The sequence below is a fragment of the Dendrobates tinctorius genome, unplaced genomic scaffold (assembly GCF_039654945.1).
Source record: "Dendrobates tinctorius isolate UK_male_01 unplaced genomic scaffold, ASM3965494v1 ptg000165l, whole genome shotgun sequence".
NCBI lineage: Eukaryota > Metazoa > Chordata > Amphibia > Anura > Dendrobatidae > Dendrobates > Dendrobates tinctorius.
The window spans coordinates 18777627-18796412 of record NW_027361832.1 but is presented as its reverse complement, the minus strand read 5'-3'; the positions used below and the strand labels follow the sequence as shown (position 1 = coordinate 18796412).

The window sequence follows — 18786 nt, the reverse complement described above, 5'->3', positions numbered from 1 at the left end:
GCAGAATCACGACCCTGGTTCAATGCCAGCAGGGTCTTTTCAGCCTGATCAATGGTATTAGGTTCGTCATACAACAACCCCAAGGCCTGAAAAAATGCGTTCACATTAGTCAGAATAGGATCATCTGGTTTCAAAGAAAACGCCCAATCCTGGGGATCGCCACGCAGCAAAGAGATGACAATTTTAACCTGCTGCGCGGAGCTCCCTGACGAGTTAGGCTTCAAGGCAAAAAATAATTTACAATTATTTTTGAAATTCAAAAATTTAGACCGATCCCCAAAAAATACATCAGGTGTAGGAATCTTTGGTTCAGCAGCATGTGAATGAGCAAGGTAGGTGGAAATTCCCCGCACTTCCGCAGCGAGCTGCTCCACACGATCAGATAATTGCTTTATCTCCATTGAGAGAAAAAAAAAATTCCCCCTACGGCCTCAGAGATATAGAGGAAAAAATATACATTTTTTTTTTTTTTTTTTTAACAATTCTTTCCTGCTATAGAGTACCCTAGGATCTGCGGTATGGCGGGTGATTCTGTTATGAATGAGTCACCGTAGGAGGCAAAAACAGAAATACAAGCTAAGTCCAGAAAACCAGAGAAGTTGGCAACTATCAGATTGCAGACCCCTGAACCTATCAACACAACTAGCAGTAGCCGTGGGGGGTTCCTACGATGCCCTAGACCCCTCGATCACAGCCGGAGAATTAAATAGGCCTAAAGAAAGAAAGAAAGGGGAAATCTAAATTGCCCCAGAGCAGACCCCAAAGCAATAGGCAGCCCCCAACATATAATGACGGTGAAGCAAGATGAATACACTAACACAGACAGAAAGATAGACTGAGCAAAGACGGGGCCCAAAACTACCTAGATAGGAAAGGACAGGAAGGCTGCTGTCTGCAATCTGCCAAAACCCTATCAAAGACATAAGCCTACAAGCTGACATGAAAAAGGCCCTGAAGCAGCTAGGCTTCAAAAACTAAATCAGCACTCAGGTATTTTCAGAAGACAGAGCTAAAGGAATTCAGCACACCCCAGCAGGGAATGGCAGAAATCCAGAAAAACCAAGCAAAACAAAGTCAAAGCAACAATGCAAAAGGCCGAGCAGCAAACTTAGCTTTAGAGGAGCAGGAATTCAGACTGGTCTCCAAGGATCCCACAGAGAAATCACCCGCAGGGCAGAAGGGCGTCGGCAGCCTTATATCCAGTCAGTAACTCCACTCAGCCAGTCATCATCATCAGCCTCAGGTGTTTGATAATCAGGCTCACTACCTTTCTTTACCAGAAGAGGGAGTTCCTCGGGCCTCAGTAATGAAGGGGAAAATGAACTCACAACACTGGACATAGCGGTTGGGTCGAGGGTTGGCTTTTTAAGGATAGACGTGATTGTGGCATGTTTAAAAGCAGAAGGGAAGGTACCGGACGTTAAAAAAAGAAGGCCCAATACTGACCCCTGCGCTACCTCTTGTTAGCTGTGATCTACTCAGAGTGTGCTCCATCTGTTTCCTATCATGTAACCAGTTGCTATCCTGATTATTGTCCAATCATTCTCATTTTTGGTATCAAACTTTTATGTGGCACCATATTGAATGCCATTGAGAAGTCCAGATAGAGGACATTCACGCCCTTATCTTCGTTCGGTCTTGAACTTACGTTCTTATAGAAGCATTTTAGATTAGTTTCAGGACCGATCCTTTGTATTGATTTTGGGTCATGAGGTTATTTTTAGTGAGACACTCCAAAAATAGAATCTATTAGAAAACCTTCAAAGATTTTGCCCACAGTAGAGGTTAAACTTTCCAACCTTTCATTTCCAAGCTCACTTTTTACCCCCTTTTTTGAATTTTGCCACATTTGCTATGCGCCAGTCCTCTGGTACAGACTCTCCTATTATAGAATCTGTGAATATTAGAACTAATTGTCTGTCTACCACAGTGCTTAATCCTGAAAAGCTCGCAGGTGTATACCATTTTTTGAGGCAACAACGTAATTCCTGCTGGGTTAAGCAGGTGACATTCAATGTTGAATTTATTGCATGGAAGCAAAGAGGAGAGATACAGCTCCATGGACATAAAAATCTTATTTATTGGTACATACTAAAATTCCAAATAACTTCCATATTGGCTTAGAGCAATAAAAAACACAACACTGATGCATTCTGGTGCATCAAGCACCTTTAGTCATGGTAGGAGAAGCTTCGGTAAAGAAGCTGAGGTCAAAACATGGAACACAAACACTATACTGCTCTTTGAGAACAGAGAACACAGACCTTAACCAGAGGAGCACAAAGGTACATCTGGCAGCTTCCAGACGTAAGCTGAAAGCGTTAGTAGGGTGTGGTGCTTTCCAATTGGCTGAAGCAAGGAGTTGATAACTCAAGCAGGACAGCACACACCCACACTGTCAGACTGGACAGCACTGTAGTTCCCAGCCACCATAACCTTAGCGGCTGGACATAGCCTACGCCATCCAGAGCCTTTGGTTCCAACATCTCCTCTATCACCAGTGCCGCCAGAATGAATACAGAGGCACCTGATGACAGAAATAGGAGCTTGTGTTTGGGACATGATTTTGTGGCACTTACTAATATACCGTATACGGATTACAGACTTTCTCAATACCCAGACTATGTCAAGCAAAATGGTTAGAAAAGAAAAAAAATGGTATACTCACCTGTCTTCCTGCTCCAGCTCCCCACTCTGTCCTCTGCTGGTTCCCTCCAGTAGAGTTTGTATTCCATAACGCTACACTTGAGCTTCCTCTTCTGAGTAGGCCTCGGGTGAGTCTCATCATGATGACACAACATCAGGATATTATAAGGTGCCTAGCACTAACTGGGCAAACGTGTGTTGTCGGTGACATACTCAGTGTAGGAACCTGTCCGATAGAAAATGAATGGGGAGGCAGTCAATGATGTACACTACTGTAGAATAAAGGTGCCCCATTCTTGTGATCAGTGGGTTCTGAGTGGTCGAACCACACACAACACAAATGCCTCTGCTAGTAAGATAGCACACAAAAAAGAGGCATAAGAACTTTCTAAACAAAAGTATACCAATATATGAACATGAGCTTCATATCTCCAATGAGGCATGGATCCTGATGTGTTCCAGCAGCCTTCTGAATGGGGAAAAAAGTGCCCTCCAATAAGATGCTCACCTAAGCACTGACGTTTTGACACTGACAATTCATCAAAATTTTCATTGTCTAGAAATGGTAATCAAATATATTCCTTATGCTCCTCAGATGCTATAATAAGGCCACATTTTATTATCTGACTGTATTAGGTCTGTAAGACAAACATAGATCAGCATTCTATCAAAATCGGTGACGCTTTAGCGATATCCCTATGTGTGAAGGGGGCTTTACCCTCCTGAATGTGACTTCGATAAGGGAACATCCATGATGATATCTCTTTGGACTTCCACTCCTGTTTGGAAATTACTTGTTTGTAGATGATTCCTAAAGTCTTATCATTGCTCATCCCAGGAATAGCAGCATTGTAAAGTTCTGTTTTTCCATTTCTAGCTGACTTTTTCCAAGATTGCCTGTCAGAAAATGATATGGATGAGATGAATATTGAAATTATGCGAAACAAACTGTACAAGGTACGGTCTACTGGACATGGACAGCTAGACACTAATTTCATACCTGGCTGAGGCATGTTTAACATTCAAGTCTGTACTTTTACATTGTTGTGCTTTTTTTTTTTCCCTCCCCTTCTTCCGAGAGCCATGTCAACTTTTTTATTTTTTCCGTAGACATAGTCGTATCAGGGCTTGTTTTCTACAAGATGAGCTGTAGTTTTAAAAAAAAAAATCCAAATGAGGGGGAATGGTGAAAAAAATGCAATTCTAGAAATGTTGTTTGGGTTTTATTCTTAGAGCATTCATGGTGCGGTACAAATGACCTGGCTATATGATTTTTCAGGTCAATACAATTAGTCACACCAAATAATTTTTTTTGTATATTTTACTGATTAAAAAAATTATTTTTCTGAGATCCTTAACTTTTTTATTTTCCCCTCGAGGGCTTGTTTTTCCCTTGAGGAGTTGACAGTTTGGTTATTACCCCAATTTCTAGTACATGCAATGTTTTGAAAGGGCTTTTATCACAGGAAGGGGGTGAGGTATCTAATAAAGGGTATTCTCGCGTTTCAATTTTTTTTGTTTACGCCATTTACTGCATTCATTTTAGATTTTTTGCCATCAAACTGTTTTACAGATGTGGCAATATTATATATGTTTGCTTTTATTATTTTGCTAATCGGAAAAGCGGGGGCGATACAAACTTTTATGTTTTTTGTTTTGTAATATTTTTAAAAACTTTTTTTGAATACTGTCACTTAGTGGAACAGAGCATGCGATAATATTGTAGTATATAGTGAAAAATCATGATTGACAATGAAGCCCAGCCACAGGCTGGGCTTCATATGAGTACAAAGATGGCAATGTTGGGATCCATAAGCAGGTCACCGGTTGCCACATTAAACCATCAGCTCATTGTGATCACGGTGTGCATGGGGTAGGAAAAAGGCACTTAAAGGGATGTCTCATCAGGCAAAAGTTTTCTGACATTGATAGCTGCGGTTAACTGGTTAATTGCCACCAACAGGGGTTAGTTTCAGACACTAGTGTTAGAGGAGCTCTATAACACATATGGCACATGCCGTATGTGGAGTATGGAGTGTACGTCCAACGTCAAGAAGGGATTATTGTGTACTTCCAATTTCAGTGACCTTTTGACATACCATAATAATATTTCTTAAGTTTTGATCAGATGGGTACAAGATACAGAAACCCGTACTATTTTCTGAAATGAAGGAGCAGAAGTACTAAACTGAACACATTGCCTCCCGGGCTGTTTCGAGCAGTGCGCAGAAGCTCATGTACTATTTATAAGCCTGACCCCACCATTGAGGAGGACAGAGCCCAACACCGGCGTACTGGCTCAGTGTTCAACTTAGGGCTTCTCCCCTTGTCTCAGTGACTGGTGAGCGTCTTGGCATTCAGATCTTCCCAAGCTAAGCTTCTGACGTGTCACTATGTCATGTAAAAAAGTTTTCTGGATCTGAAAAAGTAAATACGGCATCTTATAACACAGGCGGTCAAAATGCCTTAGGGGCCTAGCCTATTCCAGTGAATGAGTGCTGCTGCCCGTTCATTCTGCCAGTTAGTGAGATTCCCGAGGTTAGCATAGGACATTAATGGAATATTTGCAAAGAGTCCCATCTGACCAAGGGTAAGCAACAAATAAGACATTGTAATATCATGATAAGTTAGATTGATAGCCTTGGAACAGCTATAAATGATGAGATTACTTACAAAATGGTGGATGGTCAAATAAAACCACAAAATACTGTTTTATGATATTATATGAAACATTCCTTATACCTTATTGATTATGTTTGTTTTCTCTATCAGTCATATCTAGAGGCTTTCTACAACTTCTGCAAAGCTCTTGGAGGAACGACAGAAGAAATAATGTGCCCAATTCTTGAGGTAAAAAAATGCTTAATTTATCCTGATTTACCATTTTTGTGTAGAATTTTATTTATAGGCACTTGGTAAAGGGAATCTGGAACCCATTTTTATGCTTTCCCATCTGAGGACAGAATACAACTTGTTACTAAGTCCTTATACATAGCAATGTATTACTTACTGCATTGTGTGTGGTAGCTTCGATAAAATCCTTGTTTTTCTCTTTCACGGATTGTGAGCTGAGGGTCCTCCCCATTAACTCTGCACACTAGGGAGCCCTAAGTATTTATGGCGGGAGCTACTGCCCTTACCGACCTCAATTAATAGCTATTTCCCTATACACAGTATAGGAAAAACACTGTTAAGAAGCGAGGGTGGAAGAGTGGAGACACAGCTCAAGAATAGTAGGACTCAAAGACAATGCAAACGTGCATGAATACTCTGTTGTAAAATATATGTAACAGTAAGCAGCAATTGCTAGTAAAAGACGATAACAAACACAGGGTATTTAGTTGATACTAGAGTTGAGCGACTTTTGGTTTTTTAGGGTCGCGTTTCGTTTCGTGAAACCCAACTTTTCCAAAAGTCGGGTCGAGCAAGATCGTCCGATTATAGGGAAAAGTCGGGGTCGTCCCGAAACACGAAACCCAATGTAAGTCAATGGGGAATAAAAGTCGGCAGTGAGAGGAGGACAGGAAACACACCTACAGTGCCCATTTGAATGCCAAAAGCATCAATTCTTCTTACTTAAGCTTGTCAACCTTAATTAACTTCATAATACAAGTTACGCACTGACAAATGGGGGTTATTTGGCTAAAGTTGTGGGGGGGGGGAGGGCTGGCTGCAGGTTTTCATGTGCCCTGGGCGAAAGAGCGCCCCTTTAACACATACCACAACTCATCATGCTCCGATACGGCAGATAAATAGCGGTATAGTACAATGAAAAATACCTCACTTTTTACATCTCATGACGAGGCCCATCTATTTCTCCATACAGAATCATTGGTCCCATATAATGTTTGAAACAGTATATGATGAGCTCCACATAATGCTACAGTATATGTTGGTCCCCATGGATGAAGCTCCACTGTCTTATGGGCCCAAATAATGCTCCAAACATAATGGGCCCCATTTCTAATGCTCTAGTGTATAATGGGCCCTGTAAATGCTGCTCCAGTGTCTGATGTCCACCTTTGGAATGTTCCAGTGTATGGTGGGCCCCATCTATCATTCTCCAGAGTATAGTGCTCCCCAAAAATTGCTGTCCCAACATTGAAAACAATCAAATAAGTCTCCTCGCTAGGGAATCCCTGTACTTGTCTGGACAGGTGCTGTAGCTTGCTTAACAGCTCGCCAGCCGTTCTCACGCCCAGTATGGATTGCACGTGATTGCACAAAGGTTAGAAAGGGTACCGTATCCCTGGATAACATGTATGGATAGCGTACACATTCAAAATATATGTCTCAGGAGGCAGGCTCAGACGGTGTCAGGCCCAGTATGGATTGCACGTGATTGAACAAAGGTTAGAAAGGGTACCGTATCCCTGGATAACATGTATGGATAGCGTACACATTCAAAATATATGTCTCAGGAGGCAGGCTCAGACGGTGTCAGGCACAGTATGGATTGCACGTGATTGCACAAAGGTTAGAAAGGGTACCGTATCCCCGGATAACATGTATGGATAGCGTACACATTCAAAATATATGTCTCAGGAGGCAGGCTCAGACGGTGTCAGGCACAGTATGGATTTGACGGCCCAGATTACACAGCGGAGGAGCAGGGAGAGGTAAAGATTGCAAATGCTGGGGCCCTGCCCAAGCAAGGGGGGCCGACTCGTGGGCGTCGGTACTGGCACTGGGCCCCTCATAGTACAGCGGTGTGTCTGACGGCGGGTGTGCACCACCACCGTCAGAGACACTTGATTGCACTATGAGGGACCCTGTGCCAGTGCCCGCGCCCAAGAGTCGGCCTACCCACCTGTCCAGGGCAACGGCACTCGCACGGTGTCGTGCGCTAGGTGGTGACCCCGGCCATGGGGGGGGAGGCAGCACAGTTAGGGAGTTTTAGAAAGTGGCATATGTTGATGTTGGACATTCAGCTGATGCAAAAGGCGAAATAGGTGAAGTACCAGGAAGAGGTGGACCAAAGCAAGCCATTTTTCTATCACCCTATGTGTCATCAGGGGAAGGTGGGACAAAATCCTTGGAAACCCATGCATGGTTCATTTTAATGAAGGTTAGATCATCCACATTTTGGGTTGACAGACGGGTCCTTTTTTCTGTCAGGATTAATCCAGCTGCACTGAAGACTCTTTCCGATAGCACACTTGCAGCTGGGCAAGCGAGCTCCTGTAAGGCATATTGGGCCAATTCAGGCCAGGTGTCCAGTTTAGCGGCCCAATAGTCAAAGGGGAATGACCTGTGTGGGAGAACATCGATATGGGAGGAAAAGTAGTTTGTAACCATAGTTGACAACTGCTGTCTCCTGTCACTTTCCATCGATGCAGTATTACCAGTTGTGTGAGCGGTATTTGAAAAATCAGTCCACAACATTGTCATGAAACCCCTGTCTCCAACGCCACTTCTGCTGTGTGCACCACGAACTCCTCTGCCAAGCTGCCCCCGGCCCGTACGGCTCGTGTGAGAACCATCACCGCTGCTGTGTGCTGGGAATGCCTCAAGCAACCGATTTACCAGAGTTGCTTGTTTATTAGCCAATATTAGGTCAAGGTTCTCCTGTGGCATGGTGTTTTGTAATTTGCCTTTATAGCGTGGATCCAGGATGCTGGCCAACCAGTAGTCGTCATCGTTCATCATTTTGGCAATGCGGGGGTCCCTTTTTAGGATCCGCAAGGCATAATCTGACATGTGGGCCAATGTTCCCGGTGTCAATGATGCACTGCGAGTGCTAGGTGGAGGAGCACTTTCTGGCAAATCCACATCCCTCCAGTCACGCACAAACCCTGTACCAGACCTTGCCACGCCAACATTTTCACTTGCCCCACGAGATGCATCCTCCTCCCCTAAGTAATCATCCCCATCATCCTCCTCCTCCTCCTCTTCTTCCTCCACCTCGTCCAGGAGAGGTCCCTGAGCAGACAATGGCTGAATGTCATCAAGGATTCCCTCCTCCTCTTCCTCCTCATCAACATTGGCTGCAGACGCCTGCTCCTTAAGGTGCGTCAAAGTTTGCATGAGCAGACGCATAAGTGGGATGCTCATGCTTAGGATGGCGTCGTCTGCGCTTACCAGCCGTGTGCATTCCTCAAAACACTGAAGGACTTTACAATGGTCTTTCAGCTTCGACCACTGCACGCCTGTCAACTCCATGTCTGCTCTCAAAGTGCCTGGCCGTGTATCCTCCCACAAAGGCATTATGGCCTGCATCTGCTCGCACAGCCGCTCCACCATGTGCAGGGTGGAGTTCCACCTTGTTGCAATGTCGATAATGAGGCGGTGGTTGGGAAGGTGGAGCAATCGCTGCAGCTTCTGCATACGAACGGAGTGTACAGGCGACCGGCGGATGTGCGCGCACAGTCTTCGCACCTTCTGGAGCAGGGCTGTTAACTCCGGATAATTTTTGAGGAAGCACTGCACCACCAGGTTCAAGGTGTGAGCCAAGCAAGGTATGTGGCTGAGTTTTGAAAGGGCTATGGCTGCCACAAAATTACGGCCGTTATCACTAACTACCTTGCCTGCCTCAAGATGTACACTGCCCAGCCATGACTCAGTTTGTCGCTTCAAGTACTCGGCCAGCACCTCGGCGGTGTGTCTGTCGCCCAAACACATCATCTGCAACACAGTCTGCTGACGCTTTCCACTAGCTGCTCGATAGGGGGACACATCGTGTGCAACAGTGGCAGCTGCAGATGGAGTGCTCGTACGACTGCGCTCTGTGGACGAGCTTTCGCTTCTGGAGGAGGAGGAGGAGGAGGGTCGAACGCCTACAGCCAACTGTTTCCTAGACCGTGGGCTAGGCAGCACTGTCCCACCACCGCTGTCCCCTGTGGACCCTGCATCCACCACATTAACCCAGTGCGCAGTGATGGACACGTAACGGCCCTGGCCATGCCGACTGGACCATGCATCAGTTGTGAGGTGCACCTTTCCGCTCACTGACTGCTTGAGTGCATGGACAATGCGGTCTTTCACATGATGGTGGAGGGCTGGGATGGCTTTGCGAGAGAAGAAGTGGCGACTGGGTAGGTCATAGCGTGGTACTGCATAGGCCATGAGTTCGCGGAAAGCTGTGCTTTCCACCAACCGAAAGGGCATCATCTCAAACGAGATTAGTTTGGCAATGTGGGCGTTCAAACCCAGTGTACGCGGATGAGTACTTTCTTGACCTACTCATAGTGTCTGGGAGGGTGAGCTGGACTTGAGAGCTGCATATGGTGGAAGTAGCGGTGGACAGGGCGGACTGAGAGAGGGTTGATGATGGTGATGGTGTTGGTGTTCTTTCTGATGGCCTAGAATCAGTCTTTCGTTGATATAACAGTGGGATTCCCTGACTGTTGTGGTCTTGCAACGACACCTCAACATTTGCTGCTGTGCTAACCGGTGGGCTTACAATGGGGGAAACAATGTAGCGTTGCTGACTACCTTCATTGTGATCAGTTGCACATGTGGCACTTGAGGTTTGGTGTTGTGTCCACGCTTGCAAGTGCATGCTGGTTAAATGTCTAAGCATGCAACTGGTATTCACATTTTTCAGATTTTTCCCTCGGCTAAAGGTCTTTGCGCACTTCTTACAGATAACCTTGGCCTGATCATGAGGATTTTGTTCAATAAAGTGCCACACTGCACTCTTCCTACTTTGGCAGACATTTTGCGGCCTAGCACGCTGTGATCTTTTGACCCTCTGGACAAGCTGTCCAGCAACTCTTTTGATGTTTGGAACCTGTCTTTGGAGTGCTCCGGGCCTGCCAGATAACAGCTGTTGCGATGTCGATGTCTGCTGTGGATGCTCCTCATCTGAGCTATTGGAAGCAGCACCCTCTTCCCCCAATGGATGCCAATCTGGGTCAACAACTGGGTCATCCATCACCTCCTCTTCAATGTCATGTGCACCTTTCTGTGTGTCACCGTGTATGGTGGTATAGTGTGCGGAAAGGGGCACCTGAGTCTCATCAGGGTCAAAATCTGGGTCTGTACACTGCGAGGACAATGTAGTGCTCTGAGTGAATGTACCAGCAGAATCATCCATCAGCGGCTGTGCATCAGTGCACTCCATGTCAGATTCATCTTGGCCTGGGTAATTCACCATTTCACTTGATAATCCAGGCATGGTATGTGAAAACAGCTCCATGGAGTAATCAGTAGTATGGCCTGCGTCATCCTTCAATCTTGGTTAGGGTGAAGGACACAAGGAAAGGTGTGGTTCATGAACATGAGCCTCCAATGACGACTCAGTGCTTTTACTTTTTACAACTGAAGAAGAGGAGGCGATAGAGCTGGAGGCTGAGTCAGCAATGTAAGACAAAACTTTTTCCTGATGCTCTGCCTTTAAAAGCGGTTTGCCAACTCCTAGAAAACTAAGCGTTCGAGGCCTTATGTAGCCAGACGATGACGCAGGGTCAGCACCTCCTGCATTCGGTCCTATTTTGCTCTTGCCACTACCATCAGATCCACCACCAACACCATCATTACCAGCTGCCAACCCCCGCCCAATTCCACGGCCTCTTCCACCAGCCTTCCTCATTTTTGGTAGAAATGTAGACAAAATCCAACAAACTATATAGTAATGTAAAACAAGGTACAAGGTGTCTATAGGACAGGGGAGATTTAGAATTTCTGCACACACTTGTGGACAGTGGACACTTTTGGATTGTGTGAGGCCCACTGATATCTGAGCGCTATGTGACAGGCTCGATGGCACAGCTGCCTGTGACCAAAGTGATGAGAGGATAATGGAGATTTTGAATCTCTGCGCACACTTTTGGACACTGGACACTTGTGGATTGAGGCCCACTGATATCTGAGCGCTATGTGACAGGCTCGATGGCACAGCTGCCTGTGACCAAAGTGACGAGAGGATAATGGAGATTTTGAATCTCTGCGCACACTTTTGGACACTGGACACTTGTGGATTGTGTGAGGCCCACTGATATCTGAGCGCTATGTGACAGGCTCGATGGCACAGCTGCCTGTGACAAAAGTGACGAGAGGATAATGGAGATTTTGAATCTCTGCGCACACTTTTGGACACTGGACACTTGTGGATTGTGTGAGGCCCACTGATATCTGAGCGCTATGTGACAGGCTCGATGGCACAGCTGTGACCAAAGTGACGAGAGGATAATGGAGATTTTGAATCTCTGCGCACACTTTTGGACACTGGACACTTGTGGATTGTGTGAGGCCCACTGATATCTGAGCGCTATGTGACACGCTCGATGGCACAGCTGCCTGTGACCAAAGTGACGAGAGGATAATGGAGATTTTGAATCTCTGCGCACACTTTTGGACACTGGACACTTGTGGATTGTGTGAGGCCCACTGATATCTGAGCGCTATGTGACACGCTCGATGGCACAGCTGCCTGTGACCAAAGTGACGAGAGGATAATGGAGATTTTGAATCTCTGCGCACACTTTTGGACACTGGACACTTGTGGATTGTGTGAGGCCCACTGATATCTGAGCGCTATGTGACAGGCTCGATGGCACAGCTGTGACAAAAGTGACTAGAGGATAAGGGAGATTGGATTGCTTTTAAAAAAGCAGTTTGCGGAGCAGTGGGTAAACAGCAATGCCAGCGTGTCAGGAAGCCTTAAAAGGCAGCCCAACAACCAACACCACTGATACACCACAATATAGCCTCCCCTTGCACTGCACACACAGTGACTTGTGTGTTGTGCAGGCCAAATCGCTAGCAGCAGAAGCAGTTTTTTTGTCTTCTTCCCTGCCTAACGCTCTCCCTACAGAATCAGCAGCAACCTCTCCCTATACTAAGATCGGCAGAAGTAAGATGGCGGTCGGCGTGCACGCCCTTTTATACCCCCTGTGACGCCCACCAAAGCAAGCCAATCACTTGCATGCCCTTCTGAAAGATGGTGGTGACCCGTGCCTAGGTCATCACGTTGCCCACAGTGTCCGTGGATCCTGATTGGCTGAAAAAGAGCGCAAAACAAACTTTTGAAACGCGACTTTGGCGCGTAAGTCGCCGACCTCGTGGCCGACCTCATCCTAGGGTCGGGTTTCGTTTCATGAAACCCGACTTTGCCAAAAGTCGGCGACTTTTGAATTTTTTCGACCCGTTTCGCTCAACTCTAGTTGATACGTTTTTTGCAAAAAATGTATACTAAGCCACTCCACCACGTCACGGTAACCCTTCACGGAGCAGTCCTTTCTAATGTATTTATTAATAATAATAATAATAGTCTTTATTTTTATATAGCGCTAACATTTTCTGCAGCGCTTTACAGTTTGCACATATTATCATGACTGTCCCCGATGGGGCTCACAATCTAAAATTCCCTATCATTATGTCTTTGGAATGTGGGAGGAAACCGGAGTACCCGGAGGAAACCCACGCAAACACGGGGAGAACATACAAACTCCTTGCAGATGTTTAAAACCTGATCATGTGAACAATTCCTATATGAGCAGGATTCAGAAAGGCGCTGCACGGTATGGGCACACTGGGCAAAATGGCTCCTTAGGTGCATGTCGCACAAGAGAGAGGCGGGGATCTCCCAAAGCTTGCATGAGCAAGAAATTAATGGATTAAAAACACATGAAACATGCACAAAAAATGAACAGGTCAGTAAGAAACTGTTCACACCACCCAAAGACTAAGACACAGAAAAAACACACAGTATGACAAACATGATCAGGTTTTAAATACCGTACATTAGATAGGACTGCTCCATGAAGGGTTACCGTGACTTGGTGGAGTGGCTTAGTATACATTTTTTGCAAAAAATGTATCAACTAAATACCCTGTGTTTGTTATCATCTTTTACTAGCACTTGCTGCTTACTGTTACATATATTTTACAGCAGAGTTTTCATGCACGTTTGTCATACTGTGTGTTTTTTCTGTGTCTTAGTCTTTGGGTGGTGTGAACAGTTTCTTACTGACCTGTTCATTTTTTGTGCATGTCTCATGTGTTCTTAATGGACTCAAAGACATGGTAGCTAAAACTGCTAACAGGGCACCATCCAGTATAAAGATGCAATACGGCATCCATTTTTCTTGCATTAAAAAAAAATACATGTTGCGTTCGGAGAGCCCTTAATGTGCCTAAACAGTGGAAAACTCCAACAAGTGACCCCATTTTGGAAACTAGACCCATTAAGGAACTTATCTAGATGTGTGATGAGCACTTTAAACCTTCAAGTGCTTCACAGAAGTTTATAACGTAGAGCCATGAAAATAAGAAATCCATTTTTTTTCCACAAAAATGATCTTTTTGCCCCCAAATTTTTATTTTTACAAGGGTAACAGGAGAAATCATACCCCTTCAGTTATTGTGCAATTTGTCCTGAGTACGCTGATACCCCATATGTGGGGGGGGACCACTGTTTGGGCGCATGGGAGAGCATGGAAGGGAAGGAGTGCCATTTTGGAATGCAGACTTTGATGGAATGGTCTGCGGGCATGATGTTGCATTTGCAGAGCCCCTGATGGGCCTAAACAGTGGAAACCCCCCACAAGTGACCGCATTTTGGAAAATAGACCCCCTAAGGAACTTATCTAGATGTGTGGTGAGCACTTTGAACCTCCAAGCGCTTCACAGAAGTTTATAAACGCAGAGCCGTGAAAATAAAGTCTTTTTTATTTCCACAAAAGTGATTTTTTTAGACCCCAATTTTTAGACCCCCAAAGTTGGTAAATAGTGGAAACCCCTCAATTCTTGCTCCAACCCTAACCCCAACACACCCCTAACCCTAATCCCAACCCTAATCCTAATTCTAACCCTAATCCTAGTTCGTCCTAACCCTAATTCTAACCCTAACCCAACCCTAGCCCTAACCCTAGCCCAACCCTAACCCTAGCCCAACCCTAACCCTAGCCCAACCCTATCCCTAGCCCAACCCTAACCCTAACCCTAGCCTTAGCACTAACCCTAATGGAAAACAGAAAAAAAAAATATTTTCTTTATTTCATTGTTTGCCTATATAAGGTAGTGATAAACGGGGGGGTTATGTACTATTTTTTTTATTTTGATCACTATGATCGTTTATCATAGTGATCAAAATAATGAATGGAATCTGCAAGCCGGAGCCGGCAGATTCCCGGCGGGCGCACTGCGCATGCGCCCGCCATTTTCAAGATGGCGGCGCCCATCGGAGGACACCGGAGGGACGCGGGACCACCGGGAGGGGACGGAGGACCACGGAGAGGTACCGGGGGAATCGGGGACCCTATTTCTCTCTCCTCTGATGTGCGATCACATCAGAGGAAAGCGAAATTTAATGCATAATCGCGGCTTCTTTTTTTTTTTGCCGTCGCCGTTATAGGGTTAATAATGGCGATCGCAAAAGCGGGGTCGGTAAAAAACGACTGATTCATGTTCTCTGGGGTCTCGGCTACCCCTGGCAGCCAAGACCCCGGAGAAAATCCGACACTGGGGGGCGCTATGCACTTTCTCCACAGCGCCGTGAATTAACGGAGCTGTGGTTTTAGTACACTCAATTACCGCCGTTAAAAGGCGTATCGGCGGTCGTTAAGGGGTTAAAAACAGGCAGGGAAATGTTTACCTCACAGAAAGAATAAGCTGTGATCCTATGTTGTAATGTCTGTATAGTCTCTTCTGTTTCCTCCCCTGCCCAGGAGATGTGGCAGGATCAGACCATGCAGGGGCACATTTATAAGATTATCTCAGCACAGGAATATTGTTTTTGAACACATCCAATTGTGGAAATTATTATTATTATTGCTCCAAAATCTATTGATTAAAATTAGTGATGAGCGAGTATACTCGTTGCTCGGGTGTCCTCCGAGTATTTTGTCGTGCTCGGAGATTTAGTTTGTGTCGAAGCAGCTGCATGATTTACGGCTAATAGACAGCCTGAATACATGTGGCAATTCCCTAACAAACAGGCATTCCTCACATGTATTCAGGCTGTCCAGCAGCCGCAAATCATGCAGCTGAGGCGATGAAAACTAAATCTCTGAGCACGTCCAAATGCTCGGAGGACACAGAACATGCTCGGGAAAACCCCATAAACGAGTATACTCACTCATCACTAATTAAAATGTAATTTTGTTCTTGGGATAACCACTTTAAATAAATAGCCGCCATATTCTCTCTCTCGCAGTTTGAAGCCGATAGACGTGCATTTATCATCACTATCAATTCATTTGGCACTGAGCTTAACAAAGAAGACCGGGAGACTTTGTACCCAACATGTGGCAAACTGTATCCAGAGGGACTACGACTACTTGCCAGCGCAGATGACTATGACCAAGTGAAGAACTTAGCAGAATTCTACGGTGTATGTACAATCTCAGTAGCATTTGTGAGGGCTTTAGATACACATCATTTTTTAATCAAAACATTAACAATGTTTGCATACTGTATTATAAATAGTTTTAATGAAATATAATGAAAATGTCGGCTTATTATCAATATCAGAAAATCTGTAAAAACTCAGGATCAAATGCCGGTCATTGTGCACTTGCAGTAATCGCGTAAGCTCTGCTTTCCAAAGCACTTCCAATCTCAAGACAGAGGTACCACATCAAATATCGAAATGCCAATAGAGTTTATACTGTAGATAGGGAAAACTGTGGTACAAGGGCACATAACATGAGTATGAGGAGTCTAGTTACTTCAAGGCAACATGAGAAAAGAAAAGTTTTAAGTAAGACTTCATACCTCTCCTGTCTTTGGATCCATAGAATCATAGAATGGTAGAGTTGGAAGGGACCTCCTGGGCCATCTGGTCCAACCCCCTGCTCAAAGCAGGATTCGCTAAATCATCCAGACCTGAATAGTCTTAAGTTATGGTAGAGCAGTTGGTCCGAATACATGCTGGCTTGTCTTTTTTGCAGGAGTACAGAGCACTGTTTGAAGGAGTTGGAAGCGGAACTGGAGAAAAGACTTTAGAAGACAAGTTTTTTGAACATGAGGTAGGGCATAAAGTAAAGAGTTGGCATCCTGCAAAATGGAACCTGACCACTGATATAAGCTGCCCAAACCAAACTGCCAGCAGGTATCAGACACTGTCTCTGTCATTTTAGCCAGTTATATTTTACTCTGAAATGTGGCTTGGGAGACTAGATCCAGATCACAGTTTCCGGCGACTTCTACCGTCCTGTTGCTCTTGAGTGACAGGTCTCTCCTTATACATAGACATGAAGAGAAACCTATCACTCAAGGGGTGCTTGGTGCGTAGAAGCCGGCCTTTGGACCAATCACTGAAGCCACCGGCTCCTAAATATATGTTTTCACCAAAACAATGCAGAGTAAGACATTCGTGGCTGAGATTATGGAGTCAGTGTCTGATACGTGCTGCCCGTGGTTCAGGCAGCATGTAGCAATGGTACGGGTACCTTTAATGTCCCTAAAGACAAAAAGCCGTTCATATATTTAATAGATGGCTATTAATGTAAAACCCCTTTAAAATTATTTATTAAAGTGGTTGAACCATAATTACAATGTATCGACTATCCATTGTATACGTGATCGCCGGAATCCCACCCCCAATTTGATTGAAGACGGGACTAATGAAGGTAGCCAAGAATAGATGACACCCTGAGTGATCAGGCACTTATCACCTATCTGCTGGATCAGTCACAAGTTCTAATTATCAGATGTCACACTGAGTAATTAGTTTATTTTGTTCTTTGTTCCCAGGTGAAGATGAATGTGCTGGCATTTAACAATCAGTTCCACTTTGGGGTCTTTTACGCCTACATTAAGTTGAAGGAGCAGGAATGCCGTAATGTTGTGTGGATTGCTGAGTGTATTTCTCAAAGGCACAGAACAAAAATTAATAACTACATTCCTATTCTGTAAACTGTTTATTCATCCACAATGTTGCAGGTTATAGTACCCCAGCGTTTTTCTTATAATATTGCATTTATCAAAATTACTGAAAATTCCAAATTATGTTTTGATCAAGTATCTGGAACATAAGAAAAAATATGTTTAATACAGAGTAGAATGTGTTACGTCTCATCGTATTTACAGAAGGTAAAGTGGGCAAAGCATGGTTGGAAGAAAATGTAAAGGCTGAGCATAGTTATTTTTTTAATCTCTGTAGTACCCTAAATATCTGCTTACAAGGGACCTCTGTTGAAGGCCTCAGTATCATACAAAGGAGTACATGCTTGTAAGGAGGAACTGTTCATACTTTTGCAGCTTTGAGGTTGGAAGAAGACACAAGTCCATCAAGTTCCACCTTCAACCTGACATGATGATCAAGAGGAAGACAAAAGCCCCATGAGGCAGATGCTACTTGCCACACACTAGGAGAAAAATTTCCTCCCGACTCCACTTATGGCAACCAGACTTGTTCCACGGACCAAAGTCCCATCACAGAATCTAGTGCCCAAAATCTCTAGTATTTGACATTGAGGCCCTAAATGAACTTTTCATCATTGAAGGAGTAGGTTTAAATAGATTATTAGAAAGATCTCTGTACTGTCCCCTTATATATGTACACTGTAATAAGCTCACCTCTAAGGCTTCATCTTTACAAACTGAATAACCCCAAGTTTGATAACCTGTCTTGGTACTGCAGATGGCCCATGCCCTTAATAACCCCGGTTGCCCTTTTCTGCACTTGTTGAATTTCAGCAATGCCCTTTTTATATTCTGGAAAATTGTACACAGTATTCTAAGTGTGGATGCACTATTGACCTATATGAAGGCAAAACTATATTCTGTCATGAGCATCTATGCGTCATTTATTTCATCCAATGATTTTATTTGCCTTTGGCAGCAGCTGACTGGCACTGGTCACAAAAAATTAGTTTCCTGTCTACTCATACCCCAAGTCTTTTTCAGTGACAGTTTTACCCAGTGTTTTACCATTCATTACTTAATTGTGCATTTAATTTCCTCGGCCCAAGTGCATGACCTTACATTTATCTAGACTACACTGCTGATTCTCCGTCCAAGCTTAATTTACATAAATCTCTCTGTAATATTTAATTATTCTCCTGTGTGTTCATTACCTTGCAGAGTATTGACATTTTACTCTGTATGCCCTCTACAAGGTCACTGATAAAAATATTAACAAGGAAAGGGCCCAATACTGACCCCTGTGAAACCCAACAATTAACTAGAACTGAATCCAAATGTGTCCCATTAAAAACTTCTCTCTGCCCCCTATCACTGAGTCACTTGTTA

General features: G+C 44.5%; 1 protein-coding gene across 1 annotated transcript in view; it reads left to right on the top strand.

Annotated features, from left to right (window-relative positions):
- ATP6V0D2 (ATPase H+ transporting V0 subunit d2) overlaps positions 1-18323 on the top strand; it is a 66959-nt gene extending 48636 nt beyond the window's left edge. Inside the window, exons 4-8 of the mRNA XM_073550549.1 lie at positions 3524-3603; positions 5419-5496; positions 15746-15922; positions 16482-16559; positions 17287-18323. Coding sequence (XP_073406650.1) covers positions 3524-3603; positions 5419-5496; positions 15746-15922; positions 16482-16559; positions 17287-17448 — 575 coding nt within the window. The 3' untranslated portion in view covers positions 17449-18323. The remainder of the gene's footprint in view (positions 1-3523; positions 3604-5418; positions 5497-15745; positions 15923-16481; positions 16560-17286) is intronic.
- The last annotated feature ends 463 nt before the right edge of the window (positions 18324-18786 follow it).